The sequence below is a fragment of the Podospora pseudoanserina genome (assembly GCF_035222485.1).
Source record: "Podospora pseudoanserina strain CBS 124.78 chromosome 7 map unlocalized CBS124.78p_7.2, whole genome shotgun sequence".
Taxonomy (NCBI): Eukaryota; Fungi; Ascomycota; class Sordariomycetes; order Sordariales; family Podosporaceae; genus Podospora; species Podospora pseudoanserina.
In genome coordinates, this window is record NW_026946672.1 from 879,882 (window position 1) to 905,662 (window position 25,781).

The 25,781-nt window shown below is 52.9% G+C and overlaps 11 protein-coding genes across 11 annotated transcripts; 6 read left to right on the top strand and 5 right to left on the bottom strand.

Annotated features, from left to right (window-relative positions):
• Positions 1–352: 352 nt before the first annotated feature.
• Positions 353–2,034, bottom strand: CBR1 (NADH-cytochrome b5 reductase). Its single transcript, XM_062949921.1, has 4 exons — positions 1,566–2,034; positions 1,425–1,506; positions 823–1,366; positions 353–767 (listed from the first exon to the last, which is right to left on the bottom strand). The coding sequence occupies exons 1-4, from the start codon at positions 1,717–1,719 to the stop codon at positions 618–620; spliced, it is 930 nt and encodes a 309-aa protein (XP_062796033.1). The 5' UTR covers positions 1,720–2,034; the 3' UTR covers positions 353–617.
• A 146-nt stretch (positions 2,035–2,180) lies between these two features.
• QC764_702580 (uncharacterized protein) lies at positions 2,181–3,109 on the top strand (the record flags this gene model as incomplete). The annotated part of the gene is made up of 2 exons (XM_062949920.1): positions 2,181–2,535; positions 2,601–3,109. The coding sequence occupies 2 exons, from the start codon at positions 2,181–2,183 to the stop codon at positions 3,107–3,109; spliced, it is 864 nt and encodes a 287-aa protein (XP_062796034.1).
• A 29-nt stretch (positions 3,110–3,138) lies between these two features.
• Positions 3,139–3,624, bottom strand: QC764_702570 (uncharacterized protein; the record flags this gene model as incomplete). Its single annotated transcript, XM_062949919.1, has 1 exon — positions 3,139–3,624. The coding sequence occupies one exon, from the start codon at positions 3,622–3,624 to the stop codon at positions 3,139–3,141; it is 486 nt and encodes a 161-aa protein (XP_062796035.1).
• Positions 3,625–4,163: 539 nt separating this feature from the next.
• On the top strand, positions 4,164–7,483 carry CDC27 (anaphase-promoting complex subunit cdc27; the record flags this gene model as incomplete). The annotated part of the gene is made up of 2 exons (XM_062949918.1): positions 4,164–7,350; positions 7,409–7,483. The coding sequence occupies exons 1-2, from the start codon at positions 4,978–4,980 to the stop codon at positions 7,481–7,483; spliced, it is 2,448 nt and encodes an 815-aa protein (XP_062796036.1). The 5' UTR covers positions 4,164–4,977.
• A 1,280-nt stretch (positions 7,484–8,763) lies between these two features.
• Positions 8,764–9,790, top strand: HHF1_2 (Histone H4; the record flags this gene model as incomplete). Its single annotated transcript, XM_062941179.1, has 3 exons — positions 8,764–8,773; positions 9,083–9,220; positions 9,277–9,790. The coding sequence occupies 3 exons, from the start codon at positions 8,764–8,766 to the stop codon at positions 9,438–9,440; spliced, it is 312 nt and encodes a 103-aa protein (XP_062796037.1). The 3' UTR covers positions 9,441–9,790.
• A 45-nt stretch (positions 9,791–9,835) lies between these two features.
• On the bottom strand, positions 9,836–10,366 carry TRS20 (TRAPP subunit; the record flags this gene model as incomplete). The annotated part of the gene is made up of 1 exon (XM_062949917.1): positions 9,836–10,366. One exon carries the CDS (start codon positions 10,364–10,366, stop codon positions 9,836–9,838), a length of 531 nt encoding a protein of 176 aa, XP_062796038.1.
• A 390-nt stretch (positions 10,367–10,756) lies between these two features.
• On the top strand, positions 10,757–11,411 carry QC764_702530 (uncharacterized protein). Its single transcript, XM_062949916.1, has 3 exons — positions 10,757–10,883; positions 10,943–11,172; positions 11,234–11,411. Exons 1-3 carry the CDS (start codon positions 10,834–10,836, stop codon positions 11,284–11,286), a joined length of 333 nt encoding a protein of 110 aa, XP_062796039.1. The 5' UTR covers positions 10,757–10,833; the 3' UTR covers positions 11,287–11,411.
• Positions 11,412–11,614: 203 nt separating this feature from the next.
• Positions 11,615–12,309, bottom strand: CBC2 (nuclear cap binding complex subunit; the record flags this gene model as incomplete). The annotated part of the gene is made up of 3 exons (XM_062949915.1): positions 11,615–11,984; positions 12,044–12,168; positions 12,244–12,309. The coding sequence occupies 3 exons, from the start codon at positions 12,307–12,309 to the stop codon at positions 11,615–11,617; spliced, it is 561 nt and encodes a 186-aa protein (XP_062796040.1).
• A 161-nt stretch (positions 12,310–12,470) lies between these two features.
• NUP82 (Nucleoporin nup82) lies at positions 12,471–15,488 on the top strand (the record flags this gene model as incomplete). Its single annotated transcript, XM_062949914.1, has 2 exons — positions 12,471–13,093; positions 13,158–15,488. The coding sequence occupies exons 1-2, from the start codon at positions 12,758–12,760 to the stop codon at positions 15,486–15,488; spliced, it is 2,667 nt and encodes an 888-aa protein (XP_062796041.1). The 5' UTR covers positions 12,471–12,757.
• A 1,420-nt stretch (positions 15,489–16,908) lies between these two features.
• QC764_702500 (uncharacterized protein) lies at positions 16,909–18,740 on the top strand (the record flags this gene model as incomplete). Its single annotated transcript, XM_062949913.1, has 2 exons — positions 16,909–17,029; positions 17,122–18,740. The coding sequence occupies 2 exons, from the start codon at positions 16,909–16,911 to the stop codon at positions 18,570–18,572; spliced, it is 1,572 nt and encodes a 523-aa protein (XP_062796042.1). The 3' UTR covers positions 18,573–18,740.
• A 2,858-nt stretch (positions 18,741–21,598) lies between these two features.
• PIK1 (Phosphatidylinositol 4-kinase pik1alpha (PI4-kinase)(PtdIns-4-kinase)) lies at positions 21,599–25,653 on the bottom strand. Its single transcript, XM_062949912.1, has 5 exons — positions 25,254–25,653; positions 24,971–25,157; positions 22,404–24,909; positions 22,143–22,347; positions 21,599–22,081 (listed from the first exon to the last, which is right to left on the bottom strand). Exons 1-5 carry the CDS (start codon positions 25,331–25,333, stop codon positions 22,042–22,044), a joined length of 3,018 nt encoding a protein of 1,005 aa, XP_062796043.1. The 5' UTR covers positions 25,334–25,653; the 3' UTR covers positions 21,599–22,041.
• Positions 25,654–25,781: the final 128 nt, after the last annotated feature.

Consider the following 25,781-nt stretch of genomic DNA (forward strand, 5'->3'; position numbering starts at 1 on the left):
ATCTCACCTGATTGTATATTATGGGCATCGGATATGAGACAAGGCATTGGGATGGGATGGGTACATCGCTAGGCTAAGGCAGGACGGACATACAAGGGGTGCAAGAAAATCTCCAAGAAGGATTGTACGATACATGTACATTATCAGCAAGGTTGGGATAGGTTGGAAGACTTCCCTGCTCATTTAGATAGCATTCATCATCATGAGAGAAGAGCTCCTCGCTCTGCAAGTTTAACATCAAAGATTGTTTAGATTGATCTGCAATACCTACCAAGTTGTGCAATAAATTGACGATAGCAACGCAGCATATGCGGTATACAAAGGACATGCCCTCCAACGAAAAGGGGGTGGCAAATTCCAATATTTCACAAACAAACAAGTACACCATGATGCCACCCAACTCCAAAATCATTTCCAATCTATCTGTATACAAAAAAGGCCATGCATGTCATTATATCTATCGTTTTGATAATTAGGACGTATAAAAGCTAGGGTTGCCCCTAACTTGGGACGTCGGGGATCATTGGCAGCATAACAAGTCACCATTTTCCCCCGCCATCCCTCCTCTTGTCGTACACAGCTTTTTCACCTCATTAACACCGACACGCTGGGCCACCTTAGAAAGCAAAGATCTGGTCCTCGAGCTTGCTGACGGGTCTGGCCTTCTTGAAGCCAAGAGCCTCGGCAGTCTTCTTGAGGCCGCTGACCATGGGAGGGGGGCCGCAGAGAAGAAGCTTGACATCCTCGGCGGGCTTGGGGAGCCATTTCTGTATAAACCGTTAGCAATTGTTCTTTTTTAGAACGAGTAGAGAAAAAACCCACGGTGATCATGTCGCCGGTAACATAGCCAACACCGCCCTGCCAGTCCGCAGGGGGCTTGTCTAAAACATAGTGCACGCGGATGCCATTGTCCTCCTTGGTGAGCGCGTCGAGGTCCTCCTTGAGCAGAATGTCCTCCTTGGTGACGTTGGCAAAGATGAGATCGACCTGGGTGATGTCGCCAGCCTTGCGGCCGCGGACAATGGCGCGGATGACCTGGAGCATGGGGGTGATACCAGTACCGCCGGCGATCATGCCAAAGTGACGGACCATGTTGGGAGTGTAGACGAAAGCGCCCTTGGGGCCCTTGACGCGGATGGTCTGGCCAACGGCAAGACCGGCCATGTGCTTGGAGATGTTACCGGTAGGGTAGGACTTGATGAGGAGATCGAAGTAGCCGGGCTGGTGGTCACCAGAGACGGGGGTGTAGGAGCGGACGATTTCCTTGGTGGTGCCATCGGGCTGGGGGAGATGGGCGCCGATCGAGATGTGCTGGCCGATGGGGAGGCCGAGGATATCGGATGGGTTGGGGAGAGCGAAGCGGTAGCTACAGGGCGTTGGTTAGTTGGTGGCCGTTGATGCCGGCGGGGCAGGAAGTGGCTTACATGGCTACATTGTGGGAGATGATGGTCTTCTCCTTGAGCTCAAACTCCTGGAAGGCATCTGGCTTGAGGACCTTCTTGGGCTCTGCATGGACGTTAGCTAACGCTCCCTAGGAATGGCCAGAGTGTTCCAATGCGACATACGGGTCCGGATGAACTTGATGGCGCCGAGGGCAATGGCGACGAGCACGGCGTAGTGCAGGAACTCGCGCTTCAGAATGGCGGTGCCGAGCACGATGAGACCGGCCGGGATGTATATCTCGTCGACATACTTCTTCGCAAGCAGAGAGTCGGACATGTTGGGCGATTCGGCTGTGTCGATCTGTCTGGCCGTGGACGACAGAAGGCGAGGAGAGGATCTAGAGAGGTGACGCACGAGGTGAGTCCGTCCGCAACCGCCGAAAAAAAAAAAAAAAGGATCAAGACGGGGAGCCGTCAACTGAAAAATGATTTCTCGAGCGTCGAGCGGAACGGGGGTGGGAGACTGAAAGTGGGCCGATTTGGCGCGGGCTGGACCGATTCTGCCCGGGGAGTGGCTTCTGAAAACCGGGGCCCCACCAAATCTACAGCGATGGTGCCGCCTGTGGTTCAACAATTCTGGTACCCCCCGGCTGGTTGACACCTTGTTGGCATCTTGGCAGCGTCGTCGCGTCTTGACGGGGCAGTGACAAAAAGTGACAGGCCAGCTATACTATCTGATAGTAGCGATAGCACCGAGTCCTCCGATGGGCGGACGCCATTGTTTAGGAAGGTGAAGCAATGCTTCGTCCGACGCACAACATCAAGGGTCTGCATCTCCTCAGACAGCGCCTCTCAACACCCGGCCCGTCCTTGGCTCCCGCTCAGCGTGCCATTGTCGAACAAGCTTCAACTTCCTTCGCCAGACGATTTAGCGGTGGAACCTTGAAGAAGCCCCAGAGGCAACCCCACCATCGCGGCACAGGTGCAACAAGAGATTTACCGGGTAAACACATCCCAGCCATGGGCGAGAATACCGATACTCTGGCCCAGGTCGACGCTCCCTTTCCCCTGACAGAGGTCGACAAATGGGTGCTCTCACAGACCGACGAAGAGTTCAAATGCCATGACTGGGACGAGTTATGTGTGATCCTTCGTACGGCTTGCCCATACTGCTCATCTATTTGGTGCCCTGGAACTACTCATCTAACACATGCTCAGAGAACAACGATCTCCATCTTCTCAAGAGAAAGCCATCCGATCTTCGGCGGTACATCAAGTGGACTACCGAGACAAAAGCCGAGTATGGCAACATAACCAACTTTCTCATTACCCATCGGCTCCCCAAGGCCTGGGGCAAACCACCCTTCACTCCAGCTTCCAGTATCCCGTTTGAGAACCCATCCGACTACCGCGTTCTCATGAATGACTGGCCCTACGGCTTCGCTCCAGGCATATCTCACATCGTTGTCTGGACACGCACTCCCATTGCCACAGATGACACCGTCGGAGACATGACGCATCAAAGCAGGAAGATCGTGGCCGATTTCATCAAGAGATTCTTCGTAGACCGGCTCGGACCGGGAGGCGAGAAAAAGGTGATTTGGTTCAAGAATTGGGTGGCCCTTCAGAGTGTGCGGACAGTCGATCATGTCCACGTGTTGGTGAGGGATGTAGAGCCGCAGGTGCTGGAGGAGTGGTCAAGGGAGCTCGAATGCCACAAGGCATAAGTATATAATAGAAGTTTCGTCGAGTCGAATTAAGCTGCCGCCCGCCGTTGCTTGCGGTTGCCTACAGCAGGTGCACCGGCATCCGCGCTTCCACCTAGTTGAGCCATTTGCCTAGCAGCACCAAACATGCCATAGCCCTTGTAGAGCCCATAAGCGGGCACGATAGTCCATAGGAACCAAGCCCAGTTTCCGAAAAGAGCCACGAGAATGGCGGCGGCCCAAGTCACCCAGACTACGTCGAACATGTACTCGGTGAGTCCAGCAGCCGCAAGATCCTCTCCGGATGACTTGAGAGCCTTGGTGGAGGGGTCGTATGTCGGACGGCCCGACTTTTCCAAGATGAACTGACAGACAAAGCTGGGAAGCGAGAGGACGAACCAGGTCAGAAGGGACCGTGACCTGAAGATGAAATTGAGCAGCAGGAAGAGGCCATTGACGATGAGTGAGCCGAGATGGAGGTTGTTGAGCGTTGCCACATTGGACTTGGCTCTATCTTTGCGTGCCTTTTGAGCCATGGTGAGATGCTGTGGTAGTCCAGGCTGAGTTGTCGAATTGGCGTGAGATGTCGTTGGCGGTCGACGGTTGAGGAAAGATGTTGAAGTGGGTTTAAGCTCGAGCTAATGCCATTCGTGGCCGATTGCAGGACCCCTGGATGGACCCACACAAAATGAAGTGGCTTGATTCTACACGAAAACTGCAATGAATATTCGAAGAAAAGCGTTCATTTACATTTCAAGACATATGTGGTCTTTTTGGGGAAATGCAAGAGACACACGGCAGCACTTTATGAGCGGTTAACGCTATGTAAGACCGCGCTCGTCGAAAGAAGCAGCTTCGACGTTGGAAATCACCATGAACGACTTTCAGGGACCTATGACGGCATCGTGTGGCTAGTTTGGCCCTTGCACGCGACCTCGAAGTACCAGAGCAAGAATCTTAGCCAACTATGCATTTTCATGAAATTTGCTAGGCATAATTATTGGAGACCAACGGCTATAGCCAATTGACTCTGTAGTATTTTTACTTGCTCACAGTCGATAATGAATATGCATGCGGCGTGGAGGGGCTGGGAATGTGCAGAAGACATTGACAGCGGTTATGTTGTGGCTGGGCACGGGTGGCTAGAGAGGAGAGAACCCACCGGAAAGGTTGGGTTGCCCGGCAGGTCCAACCGCTGACGGCGCGTAGCCAATGAAGGCTGGTTGCCGCGCCCACCACAACATCGCGAGACCCCCCATTCACTTTCTCGTGGTGCTTCCCTCGAGTTCACAAGCACAAGCAGGGTTGAGAAGACCAGCTTGGGGCTGGATGTGCTGGATGACGACAAGCAGCTCTTCATCATTCGAGCCACCGCCTTCCCTTTACGTTTTTGGAAGCCATGCTCTCGGGGGTCCCGATAGAATTTGACGACAGTCCCAGGTTGTTACGTCTTGCGGGCCCGCCATTGTTGCCTTGTTTTTTTTCTATTGCTCTGCGTCGCCATCACTAACCACACTTCGACACCGCACGAAGCTGGCGACGCTCTTTGGCTCGACATCAGGTATTCGATTATCTGTCGCGATACTCTTAGGAGGCCAATAATCTTTTACTTAATCACAACAGCTGCATCGACCATCTCTTTCCCGACGCCGCCCTCCCTGCCTATCCATCAAAACACACCCCTCCAACGATTCTTTGTCGCCCACCCCTGGAAAACGTTTACGACCAGCCTCTCGTTTGACCACCCGATCAAGGCTGCTTCATTCCACCAAGGTGCATCGACGAGGAGCAACGTTGTTTCTTGCGATTCCATGGATCAACATAGCCGATAGCATCCCTCAATACTACCAGGTCGCATACCCCTATTCGGCGTCGCTGATCCTCACACGATGGCACCTAATAGCGCCACGGTCGCCGCATTGCTAAGGCAAACAGTTCACTATCATCTTGACAACTTTGCCTATGACAGCGCCATATTCTTCGCCGAACGCCTGCAGGCCTACGACCCACGCTCCTCCGAATCAGCCTATCTACTATCCCTCTGCCATTTTCGCCTTGGCGATTCCAGATCGGCCTATGAAATCAGCAAGCCACCAGGCTTTCGAGGTGTACACTTGGGATGTGCCTTTATATTTGCGCAGGCCTGTTTTGACCTGGAGAAATACAAGGATGGAATCACAGCTCTGGAGAAGGCGAGGGCACTGTGGGCTACTAAATGCAGCATCGGAAAACACAGCGCTTCATCAAGATCTCCCTATCCTGACGCCGCGGCGTGCAGCTGTCTTTTAGGAAAGCTATATCGAGCATTGGACGACAAGAAGAAAGCGGTACCATGCTTCGAGGAAGCGTTGAAAGCCAACCCTTTGATGTGGGATGCCTTTACCGCGCTTTGCGATATGGGGGTCAACGTCAGGATACCAAATGTTTTCAGGTTTAATGAGCCGTTTGCGCGCAACTTCGACTTAGAAAACAGCACAGCAAGCGAACCGAACGGCCCCGAGCCCCTCCAAAGGAAGGCTGGCATGCAATCAGCCAGCGAGAGTGATCCATTTGACGCCCCCCGTCCTGCAACGTACCATATGGACCCTTCCAGAAACGACTTATTTACCGAACCTGCCCCTAATGACTTGATGGCCAAGTTTGCTGCGGCGCACTCGAGGTACAATGGCAATCAAGGAAGCAGGAATGGATCGGACGGAATGGAAACCCCAACTGGCTCTGCGCCAGTTGGTGCTCCTGAGCCTCAGGTATCACGATTAGGACACCCGTCGGAACCACCACAGGCACCAAACCGTCGGACCCGTGGTGCCCAAGCAGTGGAACCTGCCATCTTCGAACCTCCACCAAGACTTGGTGGTTACCGTTTGGGTTCAAAGAGAAGAGAAAGAACCCAAGAACAAGCAGCAGATCCATCCACAGATAATTGGTCCAAACCTACCGCGATTTCATCAGTGACCGATAGAAAACGCACAGCATCGGGGCATCCAGTACAGCCACGTCCAGCCAATGGTGAGGAGCCACGGAGGAGTGCGAGATTGAATGTGCTGCCGAGACCACCTGCGTCGAGGGCGAACGCTGGTGCTACGGCTCTGGGGACGACGGCTACCCGAGAACTGAGGAAGGCTAGACCCCCTATTTCTAGGATAGGCCGCCCAGGGGCAGCCGTGGTTGGCAGAGTTGTTAGTGGCAATCGGAAGCCTATTGAGGAAAATGGAATGGATGTCGATCAGGCCGAAGCTCCGCGGTTTAAGGAACCGCCACCGATGATGCAAGCGCCACCGCCCAAGATGACGCTTGTTGAACCTGAGCCGGTCAAGATTGACGAAGCACTGAGATGGATTCTAGAGCTCTTGAAAAAGATGGCCACTGGATACCTCCTCTCATCACAATTCCGCTGCAAAGACGCGTTGGCGGCGTTTTTGTCGCTCCCTCGCAGCCACCAAGACACGCCATGGGTGTTGGCCCGGATGGGCAGGGCGCAATATGAGCAGGCAAATTATGCTGAAGCCGAAAAGCTATTCAGACGCCTCCGAATGCTAGCCCCTACTCGCCACGAGGACATGGAGGTATACTCAACAGTCCTCTGGCATCTCAGGAAGGAGACTGATCTATCGTTCCTGGCACACGAACTCGTCGACGCCGTATGGGATTCACCCTATGCCTGGTGCGCCTTGGGCAATGCGTGGTCCCTTGCTTGCGATCACGAGCAGGCGCTGCGTTGTTTCAAGCGTGCGATTCAGCTACATCCCAAATTCGCCTACGCGTACACACTCCAAGGACACGAGCACGTAGAGAATGAGGAATATGACAAGGCCCTTACGGCATATCGACAGGCTATTTCAGCCGACAAGCGGCATTACAATGCCTACTACGGAATCGGGAAAGTGTTTGAAAAGTTGGGCAATTGGGACAAGGCGCTGAGTCATTACAAGGCAGCTTTGGTTATCCACCCAGACCACGCTGTCTTGATTTGTTGCGTGGGAACTGTGCTGCAACGGCAGAAGCAGATCGGCCAGGCGCTTCCTTACTTCTCTCGGGCCGTCGAGCTGGCGCCACGGGCACCTGAGATCCGACACAAAAAAGCCCGGGCTCTCATGGCGACTGGTCAGTTCGAAGAAGCGCAGCAGGAGCTTTTGGTTCTGCGAGATCTTGCGCCGGACAAGGCGCAAGTACACTTTTTGCTTGGCAAACTGTCCAAGTTGCTCGGAGACAAGAAGTTGGCAGTGCGCCACTTCACCATTGCTCTGAGTCTAGATCCCAAGGTAAATTCTCTCCCAATCGTGCATTACTGAGAGCATGACACTGACAAATTTATTGCAGGCGAGTTCACAAATCAAACAGGAGATCGAGGGCCTGGAAGATGATGATTGCATAGAGGACTCGATGGTGCATTGAGTCTCACGAGTATTATGATGACGTTGGAACATGAAGTTATCCTGTCCTCCGAATCGAACGAAATATTGATGGAGTATCCAGTCCACCTCGTGAGCGTGTGGAAGTCAACTGGAGCTCAGGGCAAGAGGAGTGAGTGTCTTCCCAAGGGTGGAGCGACTGTACAGGAGGCATCGGTTTTTTCTTTCTTCATCACAGCAGGTCGGCATTGTTTTGCATGGCAATGGCGTTTCTGGCGGGCACAAGGTGTGTATCACCCAGGGTCGGGCTGGGCCTTTGGTTTTTTGTATGAGTAGTTCAGCATGCATTGTCCGGCATGTATAGGATGGAGTTGGCGGACATTAACAACACAACAAGCAAGACGGAAGGGCGGACTGGGAAATGGGCTGTAGAAAGGGTAGGGTGTACAAAAATGGATCATAATACAGGCATTAGGTTGGCTGACCTGACTGCCAGCTTGAAGATGGCAACCAGCGTGTCCTTCTATCCGAGATCACTTCGTGATGTGACGCGCGAGTACGTTGGTACCTCAAAAGTGGAAGACTCGGTTGAGGAGTCTAGCCGGCTGATTTGACAAAGTGTTGCCTCGCAGAGATGGAGCTGATGGACACCCTGTGGAAAATACAAATATGCAGCAGGCACCCGTTTTCCAGACTTCCTCCCCTCTTTCTCTCTGTTCTTCATCAGTGTCGCGTTTTATGTTGGATCCGAAAAAGGAAATTTCAGATAATGGGGGGAGCACCCAACCCATGCACGGACCACCGCTGCATTGATTTTCTGGCTGATCTCGTTCTGATCCAAGGGGGAAAGAAGGGAAAGCACGGACCATTTTTTGGCTCCAAAACGCATTGGCCGCAACCAAGCGTACCCAACGGCAACAAAAAGTTGGAATCACAGCGCGCATTTTTCTGGCAGCGATTGCGCCGCCAATTCACGGCTGGGTTTTGCACATCAAAAGTGGGCGATTTTTTCCCTTTACCCAAAAAATCTGGCCACACACCCCCCTGTCTCCCAACCTGAAAAAGGTTTAGTGCCCTTTTTTTGTGTCTGCTGCGCAAAGTGAATCAGTGATTGTGAGGTGCTCCCGTGTGTGGTTCCCCGCCTGCGGCCTTGGAAGTTACCTGCTGTATTTATTTCCCAACTCTCCCTCTCTCTCACTTTTGCCAACTTCTCACTTTACTGCTTCATCCATCAATCGCTGTTAGTATCGTCGATTTACTTATCGTCGATTTCTTCATCAACAAGTATCCATCTCAACTACTTTTAAACAAACCTTCATCAAGATGACTGGCCGTAAGTTACATCCGCGATTTCGTTTTCGGTTTTAGTTTGATGGTGATTATCCGTCGCCGTCGTCGCTGCTGCAAGTAGTTGGTGGTGGTGGTGGTGGTGAGTGGTGATGCGGTCGGCTTGGTGGTTTGAGGTGGGGTAATCGACGCGTCTTCTGTTCCATGCAACGCGTCGATTACCACCACGACCGCCTTCCAATACCACCAGGCCTTCTCATCACTGTCATCATCGTCGTCGACGACTTCATCATAACCATCATCGCCATTGTCATCGCCATCGTTCATCATCCATCATGTCACTAACAATCAACAGGTGGAAAGGGTGGCAAGGGTCTCGGCAAGGGCGGTGCCAAGCGTCACAGAAAGATTCTTCGTGACAACATTCAGGGCATCACCAAGCCCGCTATCCGCCGTCTTGCTCGTCGTGGTGGTGTCAAGCGTATTTCTGCTAGTATGTTCCTTCTCTTCCACACTTCTCCCATCACCCATACTGACCAGTTATCCCAGTGATCTACGAGGAGACCCGTGGCGTCCTCAAGTCCTTCCTCGAGGGTGTCATCCGTGACGCCGTCACCTACACCGAGCACGCCAAGCGTAAGACCGTCACCTCTCTCGACGTTGTCTACGCCCTCAAGCGCCAAGGCCGCACTCTCTACGGTTTCGGTGGTTAAACACCTCCGCCGATTACCTATTGATAATCAAAGCGTGTTTTCTCTTTATTCGCGGTCGGTTTTTTCACAACATATTTGGCATGATGGACACACAACCAGATCAGGGATGGTGGTTATAAGCTCTGTGTTTTTTGTTCAGGCTGGCGTTTATGGAATACTCGGGAGGGAGGGGGGAAACATTCATGGCGATGAATGATTTGCAATACCAGGCAGAAGAACGAATGAACATAATACCCTACTTTTGTGTTTAGAGCTGAAATGTGATGTGATGTGATGATATTATGGTGTTTTTGGGTATCTAACAACCCTGTCCTCCAACAACGAACGTGTGTGTGATCATTCGCATCTTGAGGGTATCTGACTGTCCTCTTCTACCGACGCGTGATCCTCACTGTCTAAAGATACTTCCTCCCCGCCGCCGCAACCCTCTGCCTAAAAACCGGACTCCTAATCTCCATATTCGGCGCCTTGTAAAACGGGCTCATGACCGCCTTTACATAATTCTCGTACACCTCCCCCATAAAATTCTTGATGGCCTCCTCCGTCTGGGGAGACGTAGGATTCGCCCCGACAGAAGTAGAGTTCACCCTCGACGAGGCGGCCGCCTGCGCCGTGTTGGCCTCCCCGTTGGCGGCGGGGACAGAAGTGGTGGGCTGGTGAAGTAGCAGAAATTTGACGTTGGAGGCGGTGACGAAGGCGGAGATGTAGTTTTGGAAGAACTTGTCGATTACTTTTAGGTAGAGGCCTGGCTGGGTCCACTGGAGCTCCTCGACGATATCGAGGGAGGAGTGGAGGATGAACTGGTTGAGGTGGCGGGCTTGGTCAGTGAAGCGGGGGTGGCCGTCGCCGCCGGATTTGGAGGTGCCGAATTCGTGTTCGAAGAGGGGGGTGTCGAGAGGGGAGAGGATGGCGAAGTAGTAGGACATCTTTTCGGGCTCTGTCTAGTAGGAGGTATCGGGGGATAGAGGGGAGTGGTTGCGCCGGGATCGTTCGCCGAGTGGGGGTTTGGTATGTTGATTTCGTGTGGGTGTGTTCAATCGGAATCGATAGTCTTCATCATCGGCCGACCAGGGACTGGGTATCAGTCAAGCGTATTGTAGAGTCTTGGATGTTGGAGATAGCTTCAGCATTTCATCGATAAGCCAGACAGGACAGCTCCAGAAGGTCACCCATCCCAGGCGCTAACGCTGCAAGGCGGCAGCTGGGAGTGGGTCGCGGGGTGCCCCACAAATCAATCAACGGGGCGTTCGGCGCCAGTGATTGGTCTGCCGCCGGCGAGCCACGATTTTTTGGAAAAGAGGCCCGCCGCCGACAAAGTCCCGAGCGGTTTGAACGTCCGAGTCTCTCCAACCCCTTCCCCCCCTCCCCAAACCCCAGCAGACAAACGGTCAACATGTTTGGGGCCTTCAGAGCGACGAATTCCCTGAGCGGGGGCCTTCTATGGTAATACAGAACTATCCACCGAGAAATATGTCACGAGCAACGGGCTGACGCAAAAACAGGAAGATCCCATGGCGCCTCTCCCCCACGCAAAAGTACCGCCAACGACAGAGGCTAAAGGCCGTCGATAATGTCGTCGAGACACTGAGCACGGCACTGGCGAAGAACGGCGAGACGGTCAAGTCGTTGGAGCGGTGGAAGGCCGAGATGCCTACCGAGGCTGAGATGCTGGCGAAGGACAAGTACACCATTTTCGACCGGAAAGAGAAGAGATACCGCAAGGGCATTCACAGTACGTGGGATTTATACAGGATTTGGGTAAGGCTGGTATTGGCGGCTAACATGGACTCTAGAACTCCCCAAGTGGACTCGCGTGTCGCAAAGACTCAACCCACCTGGTTTCTAAACGAGAGACGATGGGCGTAGGCTTGGGCATGTATATCCTGGGTATTATACCAAATGAAATCCAAGGCGTTTATGATGGGATTTGATAGAACAAAATCGATATTCTAAACTACATCTGATGTTTAATCACAAGGTCCAGACAGGAGCCCCGGCTCCGTGGGTGATTGATCAGGATTCACATCAGCTATACAGCCTTTTAATAGTCGGCCAATGCAGGCCTGGAAGTAACACATTATGTCTGTCGTACGTGGAAAATTATTCTTTGATGTTTCCAGGGTATCAAGTTCCGATCAGTTGGCCAGCGCAACCAGTCAACAATCTTAGCCCACCTATCTCAACCGTCCGTCATCAACAAAGTCCCTGCCTTCACGCTCCCGCGCAACAGCGCGGCCGAGGCCACCGCGACCTTCATCGTAATCTTCGCGGTACTCGTCACGCACCTGTCCTCCCGACTTTCCGCGGCCATACTGTCGGCCCTCCTCGAAACCAGGATCCAGATCCGTTCTAATAATACGTTCGTCCAGCTTGGTTCCTCCAATATACTTCATACAATCCAGCGCATCCTGATGTGTGTAGTACTCAACAAAGCAGAACCCACACGGCGTCTTGTTGAATCTGTCGAGCCCCATGACCAATCGCTTGATTTCGCCACATTTGCTGAAAAGCTCGTACACTTGCTCCTCGGTCGTGAAGAAGGACCTAAACAAGTCAGCCTTGTAGACCTCGGGGAGGTTCGCGTCGAGAGAGGGGGGACTTGCAGGTTGCCCACATAAAGAGTGGTGGCATTCTTCAACGGGTCGTCGTCCTCCCGGTTCTCGGGGTGCATGCCTGCTGTGTCGTCATCGCCATCACGTTGGTCCTTGTCGAATCGTCTTCGCTTGTGCTGTACAGTAGTTGCAGTGGTTAGATGCCATGTCTTTGCGGAAGTCGAAGCTAAAGTCAGACGAGGGAAACTCACTCTGGCGTTGTTAAAGTAGGCGCTTGGGCGGTCAAGACGGTCTACTGTGGCGCGTACTCCTCTCATCTTGATGGGTATATTTTTCGTGATGAATGTTTGTTGAAAGTTGAACCGTTGCCTCAGCCCGTCGCATCTCTCAGCGACTTTCAATTCTAGGTGGGCCCCTGCGGCAGCGCACCGGACAGGGGTGGGTCCAGTGATAGCATTGCCAAGACACCTGTGCCTGCCACAAAATCGAAAGCTAGCGAGCTGGCCGGGCGACGCCAGAGGAACGCGCTAAGAGAACCAGCAGCTCCTTTGAAGAGCTTCCATTTCCAGCCATCTCGAACAAATCAGCCCTGCTTCTTTTTTTTGCTGTATACTTTGGGCACTGTCAACTGTTTGATCACATCACACCCTGACGCATCTTGCCAGTCCTCACTCTTTCCGCGATATCGATTTCGATTTGACGACAGTTTGGACAAAGCAAAACCTTGCAATCGCAACACTACCACGCCCTGCGCTGGCAGCGAACATGCCCAGAGTCAAAAGCTTCGCGCCCAGTTGGCTGAATGAGCCCAGCCCAGGCCATAAGCTCTTTGAGCCCTCCAGCGACGAAACGAAAACCTCTTCTTTGGCATATAACAAGAAACCGAAGCCAGGCCCCCGGAGAGCTATTGCGCATCGAGGAACTGAAGTTTTTGTGGCTGTGGGGAAGCAGATAAGATGGGGAGATTTGGTTGACCTGAAGGAATCTTGGGAGACCAAGCAGGCGCGTACAGGTGGTGTTCGCTTCAAGAAGGAACCAAACGACTTTGAGGTCTACGATGAGGAGGCTGCCAACGGAAATTCTGGTCCAGAGGGGTACAGGGTAAGCAGTCATGCCGGTCCTGGCGTCGTCAGTGTAGCTCTGTTGCTAATCATCTGTCGCATAGATCATCAAAACACCCGTTGCCGAAGACATTCGCCAGCTGGTTATGTCCCCAAACAACGACTTTCTCGCCGTCTTGACGTCTCACACTGTTCACATTTGCATTCTTCCCGACTCGACCCATCTCAACGCCCACGATTCGACTCCTTTCAAGCCCAAGTTTTATACGCTCGGGCCTACTACTCACGTCACTTCTCGATCGGCCGTCGTCTCGGCAATCTGGCATCCGTTGGGTGTTAATGGCACAGCGTTGGTCACTGTTACCGAGGATGCTGTCGTGCGGATCTGGGAGTTGTCAGCCACTGACCGCTGGAGCTTTGATGCCGCCACCTTGGCTGTCGACCTCAAAAGGCTGGCAGATGGAACCTGTGTGGATCAGGACTTTAGTGCCTCTGTATCAGCGACGAACAAGGCGTTCTCGCCTGATTCTTTTGACATGGAAGTCGCGGCAGCATGCTTCCCAGCTAGAAACTCCGGTGGCTGGTCGCCAATGACTCTGTGGATTGCTATGACGGGAGGCGACGTGTACGCCCTGTGCCCTCTTCTTCCCAAGCGTTGGGCTCCGCCTCCAACACTTATTCCTTCCCTGTCAGTATCGATTGTCTCCAGAGTCGCAACTACGGAGGATAGCCCAGATGCCACATATGAGGATCGTCTTTTGGCCCAGCAGCAGCTGCAGTGGATGTCTGATCTGGACAATCAAGAGCCAAAGGTTGTGGAAGCTCCCGATGGAAATGGCGAGGTGGAAGTTTACAGCCGGCCAGCTCGTCCGGGAATTGTTCCAAAATTACAGGGGCCTTTCGACTTTGACCTAAACCCCGAGGACGAGCAGGACGATGAGGTTGAACTAAAAGACATCTACGTCGTTGGAGAGAAGCCAAATATGTCGGATCTGATGATGGGAGAAGATGAGGAGCTGCTCATGGATGAAGAGGGGGAGAATGGGCTGTCACTCTCCGTCGTTTGTCTGCTGTCTACCAGTGGCCAGGTCAAAATCTGCCTGGCAGCCGAAGGGGTGGAAGCTGAGTGGTTGCCCTCAAAAGTTAAGAGCAAGCTGAGGCCATCTTCTGCGACCCCCAGAACACAAAGCCTGCTCACTTTTCAGACATTCGACACTGTCAAGCCTGCAGAACTTACGCCCGACAGTTGGCCCATGTTTAGCGAGGATGCCACTTCGAAGTATTCCTTTTACGTGACCAACCCTGCCGGCATCACTCTTGTCAACCTGGAACCTTGGGTTTCACGCCTCGAAAGTGAGCTCTCGGGCGAGTCGGAAGCTGGCGCAGATTTTCGCATTGATGTGTTGGTTCAGAGTCATAGCTCAGAGCGGGAGCGAGTGTTCACTCAGCCTCGAGGGCTTAATGTGCTTTCAGCGCCCGTTGTTATTCGCGACCAAGACATTGGTCACCTTCTGCTCTCATCCACTCATAATCAGCCCATCGCCATCTTTTTCGACACGCCAGAGCTTGAGCTCGTGCATGTTGCAAGAGACTCGCCGATTGTCCATGAACAATTGGAAATTCCTGAGCCAGAAGTGGTGTGGCACCCCCGGCCTGTTTTCCATCCCTCGGATGTGCTGGTTAGCAACAAAAACGCCGTGTCGGCGTGGGTTGATCTTCTCAAGACGGGTCGGAGAAGACCGTTGCTTCAGCAGGAGATCAGGTTGTCCATGGCGACGCTTGAAGTGTTCACGGAGGGTCACAAGGTAGCTAGCAACGAGGTATTTGAGATCCAGAACGCGGTAGCGGAACTGTTCAGGAAGTGCGAAGCGCTTCAGTTTGAACTCAGAGACCAGCTGATCAAGGCAGGGGAGGTCAAGAAGAGAATTGATACGATCACGGGCGATGACCTAGGAGAGGAAGACGACGATCCTATTTCGATCAACGAGCTCACCAGGTCACGCATTGATCAAGCGCAGAGACGCCAGGAGGAATTGGCCAGCAGGATGGAAAGGATCAAGAAGAAGCTCGGCCGCGCCACGACTCGCGACCTGAGCGACAAGGAGAAGGCTTGGGTGGAGGAGGTGAAGGGCTTTGAGAATAGCATCTTTGGATCCGAAGTCGATACCTCGCCCGTTGACTCCAAGACCAGACAGCCCTGGAAGCGGTTCGAAGAGATTAAGGAGCTCAGCGACTCGCTTCTGGCGCAGGCCGAGCGGCTACAACGGAAGCAGGGAGAGGCGTCTGAAAACGGGCCCGCCTCGCCGGCGCCTGGCGTGAGGATCCCGGCGGATATCCGCAAGGCGAAGATGGCACAAGTCATGAGCTTGTTGGATAGGGAGTCGATGATGGTAGATGCCGTGAAGGATCGGCTTGAGAGATTGACGGTTGGGTGAAGGGCTTATGCAGGCAAAAAAAAACGTGCTGTTAGATGATACTAGGTAGCCTAATACAACAATCAATTGTTACGCCAAGGGGTGACAGGGCACCATCCCCGGCATCGTGAAGGGCAATAGGCTTCCGAATCCTTCGGTACAAGCATAAAAGGTCACGTATATGCTCAAGCAGCCCTACAATGCCGGGAAGGACGGATCTTGACATTTTGCTTGGCATCAAAAACTGAAGCTGAGGTGCGACGATCGTGAACGATTGGACGGGAATTGTCATGATGTGGAGGCTGATGCGGGTGTTCCTGGTTGGTGGCTTGCTTTCCAATTGGACTTGGGGCATGGATAATTATGTCCAATTGTATCATACTGTAAGTCAATCCCAAGAATTTGGAATTATACAGACTGTGTTGACTCTTGGCTTGGATGGTCAGAATGAGGCTTGGGGGGCAGATCGATATCACTCACTCTCCGGCGAGCTCGGACACCGCTCTTCGGCATCTTATCGGTCTCTTCACCGCCGGTCAACGCCTGCATCTGCCACAGCGGTTAGGGCTGTAAATCACAGAGCAGATATGGATGTGATGGAACGCCTCGAACGAATTTCTCAATGGAACACAAATTTCACATTGTCTTCGCAGTCCGGGTCCACCAAGGTACACAGCATCTCAGTCAGATGTGATATGATCAAGCCGATCGCCAAAAGGTGCGGACCGTGGTTTGTGTCACACACACAGAGCATAAAACGGCTTCATCTTTGCCATCGACATGGCAACACAATAACAATGTCTGCGTCCGTGGCCTTGGATGGATGGTTGAAATACAACAAAGCAATGGTACCCGGCCGGACACACAACGTCAAGTGACCACCCATTCCGGCTTCGTGCGAGACAAGAACGGTGTCTAGCCGATGGGTACGCTCGTAGTACCTAAGGTATGCCGGCTGCTCATCTTGGTATTTCTCCTCTTTCCCTCATCCACTCTTTTGCCGGGTGACTGAGCCGCTCAACGACTTCTATATTGACGGCATTGGCATGCAGTGTATCTGCTCACCGCGTGGCTGTTATGTTCTTATCCCGGGGCATCCGTATAGTTTGGTACGCTTCGGAAACCCCCAGTTTTCTGTCCTGTCACCTACATATGCATCACCCGGGCATGCAAAGTCCGCCTCGTTTTCCACTCGTCCTCGAGAGTCCAGAAACACGGCTCTGTTTCTGTCACCCCCCCTCTCCATTCCCGAAGGGCCTCATGCCTTGTCACGGGTGGCCCCTCTTGAGGAAGCACAAACGTTGCCGGTGTGAGACGTTGAGCTTTCTACAAACAGGTATAAGTATGTAGCCCATCCCTACCTTCGTCCAGTCTTTCTTTCTGGACTTTGAGACTTCAGTCATATCATCACCAGCTCGTCTTCCCGGGGTTGGATTACCCAATGCTAGTACCCTCTTATTACTTTGACTCTGCCCAGAAAACACCTACCCGGCACCATCTCAGCTCGAGCATGGCTCCCATGGCTCCTCCGCCAGCATTTGACTTGCGTTCTCAGGTTATTGGTACGTTTACTCACCGCTATATGTCCTACATCGAAGCCAAGCTGTCCCTGCAGGTTTGTCAGTCTCAGCCACTAATATGGTCTCCTCCCCAGAAAACTGCAAGTTCTTCAGTCGTCAGGATGCGGACATCTCGTTGGTCACGGCACTGGAACCTCTGGGCAAGTTCAAGGTCCTGGTCCTGAGAGCCGAGCAGGGCGAGCGGGAGGTCCTCATGTCCGAACACGCACCTTCTCTCCAAGAGGCCATCCACGGCCTTCACGTCAAGTCTGCCGCGGCTGTGCAGAACTACATATCTACCAATGGATACGTCTTTGCCGCCAGCCTCAAGAAGAAGCGGAGCCTCAAGCCCTCGAGTGACGACAGCGAGGACGGAAGCGACAGCGACACTGCCTCTGTTTCTTCGACTGTGACGGTTGACCAGTCCCCTTCCACCACCTACAAGGAGGAGTCCTTCTCAGACAATGAGACCGTCTCCGTCACCTCGACTGGTCTGCTCAAGAAGTGCGCCAGGGGTAAACCAGCCAGGATTCCCAACCCATACACCCAAGCAGCCCCCAAATCTCAACCCGCCCGCCGCTCTCGCTCCCGTTCCCGGTCCCCCGCCCGATCTCGCTCCCGCTCAAGGTCATCTGATGAATCCTCCGAAAACGAGCTCGACTCGGACGTGCCAACGGTTGTCCCCCTCGTCAACCGCCGCCCCCCTTTCTTCAACGGCAATGGGTTCTCCCAACGTGTGCGCTGCGTCCCGCCGCGCGGGTTCCAACCCATGATGGCTCCTCCCCCTCCCCCTCCCCCCCCAGGACCACCCAACCCCCAAGCAGGGCCGCCGTTGGGCTGGGTGATGGGACACCCCCATTCTTACATCACACCACCCCCCCCTGCGGTCCCTACCACCAAACCTAACGCCCCTCCCCGCCCCAATGGTACCAATTCCACACCTCATCGACCTAGCGGTCCGCCCCAGCACGACATCCTCCTGCACATCCACTGGCGTCACCACGGCGAGCAACGCACCCTCGAGCAAGCCCCCTTCTCCGTTCGTTCGCTCCAGGACACAGCCATCGCCTACGTCAGACGCTCTCCGGCGTCGTTCTCCAACGTGACAACGGCGGATAAATCCCCTGCTCGTCTCTGGCATTTACGGGCAACGGTTGTCAGCGTCCAGGTTGATGGGGAGGACTACGATTTGAGCAACTACCACGGGGATGACCTGACACGGTTTATCTCGGCGTTGGGGCCGAAGGGGGTGGTGAGGTTCGAGGTTGAGGTTGTGTCGATGGGGGGTGAGGGTAACCAGGGACAACAGCAGGGGCAGGGGCAGGGGGGCAATTTGCCCGGGATTAGGGCTGTGATGGGGGGTGGGAAGAATGGGAATGGGAACGGGGGGATGAATATGTGTTCTTGGCCTATGCCGATGGGGATGGGGATGCCGATGCCGATGCCGGGGGGGATGCCGGTGATGCATATGGGTGCTGCTGCTCCGCCGCCTCCTCCCCCTCCGCCGCCGCCGCCGAGTGCGGGGACTGGGCAGAGGGAGGAGTAGAGTAGGGCTGGGGATCATAGGATGTGATGATTGGGGGGAGGGGTGGGCGGATTGGGGAGTGGTTGTCTAGGGCGGACAGGGCACAGCAGGACGGTAAGGCTACGGCCGAGATGTGGGCTGCTGCAGGACGGGAGGACAAATGTCATGATATGCAGGTAAGGAACCGGGCGTTTCTACTGTTGTTTTCTCTCTTGGGGTTTTTCCTATGATGGTTTGGTCCTCGTGTCATGGTCATATGATGACCGTGTCATCGGCGCATGACACTAAACAAAAACGCACTGGGAAAAAAAAAACATGTATCTCTCCTTGGTTTAAGTGAGCGTCTTACTTAGTTTCTGTGGGGTTTTCTGGCTTATCAACAACACGTTTTCTTGGTCTGTGTTTCTTTTTGGGGCATGGGGTTACGGTACGGTATAGGGTACGGTACGTTTGGGGGGGCAGGTTAAAAGGACCATGGTAAGGAAGGAAAAAGGAAGCACTCCGAGATGTTTGTTACCACGTTTAATTTTCATTACTGTCTGTCTGGTGGTCATGACTGGAATTGTTACGAAACGCAACCACAACGAAACGCAGCTGTAGGTACCTAATGTTATCACACTGATGGAACAAAACCTTCAGTAACCAGACTATCTGCTTCCCGCCCTATCTCCATGTGTTGGATATCATTAGCTCTTCCGGTCCCGTCATCTTGAGACGATCTACACACACCAATGCAAGGCAAATCATCACCACAAATCATGCCCATATCCGCCTCTCGGCCGGGTACTCACTCCGCCCTACCTCCTACATCTCAGCCAATGTTTCGATCTTGGATGCTGTGTCAAAGTGACACAACAACGGGGTCTCTGCTGCAGAAGAACAAGTTCGTCTCTCTCTGCGGGGGTAGTACTACATGATCAGTTTACAGCATATTCAGGCGTGGCAACATGAGATATAAAGTGCTTCTAGAATAAAAACGTGAAGTGGCATGATTTGTAATTGTTGTACTGCAGGTGCTTTTTGAGAGAAAACACACCTACCTAGTCGCATACGGCTAATGTGTTGTGCTTACCTTACTTGCAGATGGTATGTTGATGGTCACGGTGACAGGCAGGATGCCGTGCGAGTACCGGTCAGTAGTGTAGATTTAATCTAGTTGGTAGATCTGCGGGAGTGAAAGAAGTGAGGTTGAAATCCGGTTTGGTGTTTTAGTTTGGTTTTACATGACAACACTACCAACAAAATGATGAGACCTGTCCTGGTGATTCGTCTTTGTCGAAGAACTAGGAGTTTCAAGGAGTCAAAGGGGATGGTACATTCCTCCCATCTCTTCCACGGAGAAGTTATTCCGGGTTTGTTTCTCCGTGGAAACACCCAACCCGTCCCATCCATATATCGCGCAGATCAAAGGTATACAGGGCGAGACTCGAGGTAACCTCAAGCTTCCACCTCCACCTACCACAAAAGTCACGATATCTTCCTAAAATAATTGCCTGCCAGCAAAGCCTCACTCTGTTCACCTATGGGCGTAGCTAGTGCAAGCTAGCCCGTCCTTCCGCCGATCAGGCTTGATTTTGCCACCACTGTGATACTCTTCCGTCGTGACCTCGCAGAAGAAGACGCATATGACACAGTACTATCTCTTAAACATGGTCCTCAATCAAGTCCTGTGATTGAGGACTTTGCAAAAGTGCACATTCAGGGCGCACAGAAACCGTGTCTTGGCCAAAGGCTTTAACCCAGCTGCGGATCACGTCGACGAAGTGAGGTGATTCACAGAACTGGCGGTCTGGGTGTATTAGACCTATCATGCTTCGAGTTCATCACTCCCTCTATCAAATCCTATCAAGACGAAGCAGAGCGGCATCACCACACCGCCCCTAAGCCGCCCTTTGTCACGAGGACACTAAAACGCCAAGACGTCGTGATGGCTTCAACTTTCTCCCTACCAAGAAAACCAACAACAAGGTACCCACCCACATTTCTTCCCGTCCTAATAACATGACCTAACTTGTCTACCGTCCCCCGAGAATACACTGCCGCCAACCAAGTGAGACACTCCTCGCCCTGCTACTACTACAACTAAATGTCCCGTCTGTAAATTTATTACCTGCTTTCTTCAACAACCCAGCCGATAAAATTCGGGCAGCCAATATGCATGTTTAGGGGCGCCCACTCCCGATTGCACCCACACTCCTCGAACCCATACTCATCAGAGGTTCTAGGCGCCCATACGAACAATCCCTTTTTGGGAGACAGCGTTACCCGATGATCTGACCCTGTTTCTGCACGGTATCTTTCCCTTACACCACACCCCTTTTATCTCTTCCTCCCAGTTTCTAGACGTTAATGTCATCCAAAAAAAGAAAGAAACCATGATTGCCCCTGCGTCCCCAGGTCGTCCAATGGTTTCCATGTTTGGCACCAATTAGGTGCATCATTCATCACTTACACCATATATCGGGCACTTCACACCAGTTAGACCTTTCACTTACACCATTCTTCCACCTTTACCCGCACCACCAACAAAAGTACTTCCCACCATCACATCACCACAGATCTAACACAGCACAAAACCAATGTGCTCAATAGCCGTTATCCGATCTACGTAAAAATCTTCCCCTTCCATCACGCCCATGATTGTAACCCCATTCCCGGATTCTCCCACATAGCAGCCTCCCCAAAACCGGCAAGAATCTGCAACATTTCAAGGCTGACGGCAGCCTCGCGGGATGATCATCACACCCTAAACCAACGACTATCGTCTGAGCACGTCGTTGTCAAAAAAGAAAAGAAAAAAAAGAATGGAGACTGCAAACTACTGGGAATATGGGGCCTGAAAAAAACAGTGAAGAGTATTCTTCAAAAGTGCCTTACCTAGTCAGTAAGCCTTCGAAAATGGCTGACCATGACCACCAATGTCATACGGCAACTCTATGAAATTGAGTTCCCTCTTCGGCGTTTCTCTCACCTTGATAAGAAAACATCCTTCCTACATTTGAACAAGGGGACAAAATCTTCAGTATAACCAGCATATCTTCACACAGTCGGCGTCAACATCCCTTCTTCTCATTCATTAACACCAACTACCCATCACACCAATCTATATCCACAGACCCCATCCCCTTTAACAACCTTTAAAACCCCATCTCCCAACACCGAAAAAACCATGGGAATCTTGCCACGTATGACCGCCAAACTTTCCAACTCTTCAAATACATCACGCCCCCCTTTCCCCATCTCTACAATCAAACAGTCATCATCCCTTTTATATGAAAATAAAAAACGCCGTCCAAGATATGCTGGCTGTGCTGCTTCCTCGCTTTTTGTTTGTAAAAATATGTGTGTCTTTGTATGACCGCCTCCCCCCACCCAACACCAGAAACCATCTTGTAAAAAAGAGAAGAAAAAACCACGCTCCTATTAACACCACCCCCCTGCACTCCCTCACCAACCTGTCTTGTCCTTGTCCTTACTCTACCTCGCCCGCTCAGTAGATTCCCTGTGTTCTATATTGAAAGGTATCATAACTATTTTGCACCTTTCGTGTCAGTGTATTATGGACGATGTAAGGGTGGCAGAAAAACTCACAGCCTTGTGTAATAACTCCCCAACGACTTCCCAATCAAATCCGTCTCAACAAACTGCTCCGCCTCATCCGCGCTCAGCTGCAGCTGAAACCTCTGCCTCAATGCCGCCGTGACCTGCGTGACGCCCGCTCCATAACAAGGCATCTTGCTCTCCCGCCCCATCATGCTGACCAGGTCGATGATATTATCCGCTGATCGTCGAAGAGCTATTGCCCACATGTTAACATCACCTATTGTCACGATATCCCAATAGAAAACTCACCCTGAAAAGCCTGCTTGCAAAGCTTCTTAAAATCCTCATAATCAGGCGACCCAACACCCCCCAGCACATCCACATACTCATACGTAAACTTGAACGGCGCCGCCTCAAACCCAACCGACCCCGGCGAGTTCGACAGCATGAACCCAAAGTCGATGTGAATAATGTGCCCCTCGTTGTCAATCAGCACGTTCCCGTTGTGCCTGTCCTTGAGCTGGAGCACATAAGAAATAACGCTGTACGCCGCCAGCGATCTCTTGAAAGCGTCCACGCCAGCCTTGTACCCCTCGCTGTCAGGCTTGCCAAACACTTTCACGAAATGGTCCTTGAGCGTGGCGATCCTCCTCCTTGGGTTCTGCCCCGACTCGATCGACGCCATCGTCAGGCTGCGCTTGATGGAGTGAAGGGATACGCCGTTGGCAATCGTCTCGATCAAGCCAGATGATTCTCCCGTCACCAGGATCCGCATGAGCTTCACCCACACCGGCACCCCAGCATCCACCCAGATCTTGTGGCAGACTCGAATCAACTGGCACGCAAACGCCTCCTGCCTCAAGTCAGAGCCTGTCTTGATAATGACGCTCATAAGGTCCCAGTTCTTCATCCATCCGTACGGCGAAGACTTGCGGATCCGCTCCTTCTTCACCTCCCACGCCTCTCCAAAGACCGCCGCGCTGGGATCGTCACGGTCACCCTTGCGCTGAAGACCACCCGTCTTGATGTCATTTTCCATCCTGTCAATACCGGCATTGGCGTTGATATTTGCTGGTTCAGGGCCGGCACTGCCTTCGTTTTCCATGTCTGTTGTTCCATTGGCGTTATGATTGCTGGCCGCAGCAGCGGAGCCCACCTCGCTCTTGGCTATGATGGTGTCAAACGTTGGTCCATGGCCGTCATCCAGATCAAAGCTCTGCTCCTCCAGACTCTGCATGCTTGCAATGATCTTGGCGCGGATGGCCGCTACTTCTTGTTTTGGACGCTTCCCGCTGGTTGCGTCCAGCTGGGCCAGCATCTGAGATGCCGTTCGCATATGAATAGCCAGTGCCGAAAAGTCAGGCTGATCGACAGAGTTGTTTCGCGGGTTGCTGATAGTCAAAGTACGGCTTCTAGCCGGAGGACTAGGTGACCCAGAGATACTAGTGTGGATAGAGTGTCGAGGCGTTGTCTTGTTGTCTACAGCCCCAGAAACAGCGATATTTGGGTTTCCAACCCGGAGCGATTGAGTTCTTGGCAATGGCGGTACAGGGCCAAATAGATCGTCATCTGAGGGCTTGAGCATAGGCGAAGCCCCCAGATCTCCAGAAGCTGGCTCGAAAACGCTATCCACCACTGGCTCGGCCGGTGGTGTCCGGGAAACGGAAGGTATGCTAGGGGCATCAGATAAATCGAATATTCTTTTCCTCGTCCCCTGCTCGGCCAGTAGAGTCGTAAGCAGCCTCTGGTTATCCTGGGTGTCAGGATCAAAGGTAAAATCGTCCCTCAGAATTTCCACCATGAGTAGATACGGCACTTTTTCAGCACTGTTAAGAACTGTTGCCTCGGCCGGGTTCAACCGGACTATTCTGTGGTGGCGGCTTTTCGATGGTGAGCCGTCTACTAGAGTAGGCGGGCACAACACTGGGATATCGACCTCGGCAGGCAAGTCCCTGGCGATCAAGGCAAGCTCGGCGCGCAGAGCACTCAGACGAGCCGGCTTAGGCACAATCACCAAGCGGTTCGAGATATCCTCCAATGCTGTCAGGAAAGCTGTCTGGCAGCGAAAGTAGTTTTGTCTCAAGAGCCGTATTTTTTGCTCATTGGTCATCTCAGCTTGGTTCAGCATGGTCTTGACGCTGTGCGAATGTTTCCTAGACATGTCGTGCGGCCGTAGGCCAGCTGTCAGGGGAGTGGTGGGTCTGGTAACGATACGAGGTCGAGAATCAGGTAGCGGTAAGGATGCCGAGCTGATGCGTGCTTCAAGGCTGAGATTTTCCAGACTTTCGACTGGAGCAGGCCGGCTTGGTTCTGGCAATGGTGCCTCCGCTACGCTCCCAGACGTACCGGGTCTTGACGGTTTGGTCCTGTGTTTTTTGGGCGAGTTGTTCTGGGAAGTGGGCTGAACCTTGACGTCTGGGGCGCTTGCTATGCGACTCTCCTTTGCGCGTTTGGACCTGCTACTCCCGGCCGTCACAGTATGTGCTCTAGCAGGCACATTCTTATTCTTAGTCTGAGGAGCAGCGGCGACTGGCTCGGCGATGCTTTCGATAACAGGGCGTGGTCTTCTCGCTTGCGCAACAGCAAGGGGTCCCGCCCAGCCAGGCAACATGGGCAAAGCAATGCTCGCCAACACGAAGCTCCCCAAGACAGTCACCGGCAGTGCATTTTCCACAATCTTTTCCTGTCTCCTAACGTCTGATACCCCAAACACTATGTGTTGCACCTTGTTGTAGACTCGGCGGCAAGTACTGAAAGCCTCGGTTTGAGGATTCGACGAGAGGTCATGGAGGTAAGTTTGAAACAACCAAAAGGTCTAGCCACGATGGTCAGTATACCGAGGTTTGCGGTGCATATGCTGAACCAAAGAAACGAACCAGGAGCGCTGCTGTCACCGACTCCTCGCATAGGTCCAGGAGGAATTCCTCCAGAGCCATGGACTCATTGTCGACGCTTATAATAAGATGGCACAGTTGCGGCAGGAAGAACTCGATGTCCTCGTAGGGAAATTGGCGAAGCTTGTTGCACAGCACATAGTGAATGCCTATGTGGTCGGCATATCGTCTGCAGAGGTGGGAGGCAAGCGGTCAGCGGTCCGTGGCTTTTTTGTATTTGTAACAGCTGTCCTGTCCTATGCGCTGGACGCTAGGAGTAACATACGAGAGGTACGACACCGAGAGGAAAGGATTCTGGTTAAAGACATCGCTCTCGAGGAACCGCTGAAGCAAGTCCCAAGACATTGGTTGATTGGTGTGCGTGTGGTAGGTAAGGATGTTTGCGAAGGACCGGTTCACGCGTTTACGGCGCGGGGGACGAACAGCGGGCAGCGGGCAGCGGGCCTGGCACTCGGGCAACACGGGGAAACGGGGCGGCGGGCACTCGGTTCGGTGGCAGAGGACGAGACGAGATCAGACGGCGGGGAGACAGCATGCTCTGCTCTCGCTCAGTTAGAGTCGGGGTTTGACGTCACGTTGGGATAGAGGTATCAGTTGTAGCATGGCTGCCACACAAAAGAATAGGTAGCTAACTTGGCAAAAGATGGAGATGTCGGTGATGTCGAAGCTTTCCGACACGACGCTGAGGACAACCGATCCAAAAGCTCCATTTGGCCAATTCCAGGGGCTCCAGGGAGCTGCCCCACCTGCCGACGCTCCGGCTCGGCATTTTCCCTGCACCTTCTTTATACGG

Excerpts from the sequence above, each read along its gene's own strand:
- QC764_702530 (XM_062949916.1), top strand. The coding sequence starts at position 10,834 with ATGTTTGGGGCCTTCAGAGCGACGAATTCCCTGAGCGGGGGCCTTCTA. Across the intron at positions 10,884-10,942 it reads CTGAGCGGGGGCCTTCTATG|GAAGATCCCATGGCGCCTCT; the intron begins GTAATACAGAAC and ends ACGCAAAAACAG. Across the intron at positions 11,173-11,233 it reads ATACCGCAAGGGCATTCACA|AACTCCCCAAGTGGACTCGC; the intron begins GTACGTGGGATT and ends CATGGACTCTAG.
- PIK1 (XM_062949912.1), bottom strand. The coding sequence starts at position 25,333 with ATGTCTTGGGACTTGCTTCAGCGGTTCCTCGAGAGCGATGTCTTTAAC. Across the intron at positions 25,158-25,253 it reads CTCTCGGTGTCGTACCTCTC|ACGATATGCCGACCACATAG; the intron begins GTATGTTACTCC and ends CCACCTCTGCAG. Across the intron at positions 24,910-24,970 it reads CGGTGACAGCAGCGCTCCTG|ACCTTTTGGTTGTTTCAAAC; the intron begins GTTCGTTTCTTT and ends CATCGTGGCTAG.
- CBR1 (XM_062949921.1), bottom strand. The coding sequence starts at position 1,719 with ATGTCCGACTCTCTGCTTGCGAAGAAGTATGTCGACGAGATATACATC. Across the intron at positions 1,367-1,424 it reads ATCTCCCACAATGTAGCCAT|CTACCGCTTCGCTCTCCCCA; the intron begins GTAAGCCACTTC and ends AACGCCCTGTAG. Across the intron at positions 768-822 it reads TTACCGGCGACATGATCACC|AAATGGCTCCCCAAGCCCGC; the intron begins GTGGGTTTTTTC and ends CGGTTTATACAG.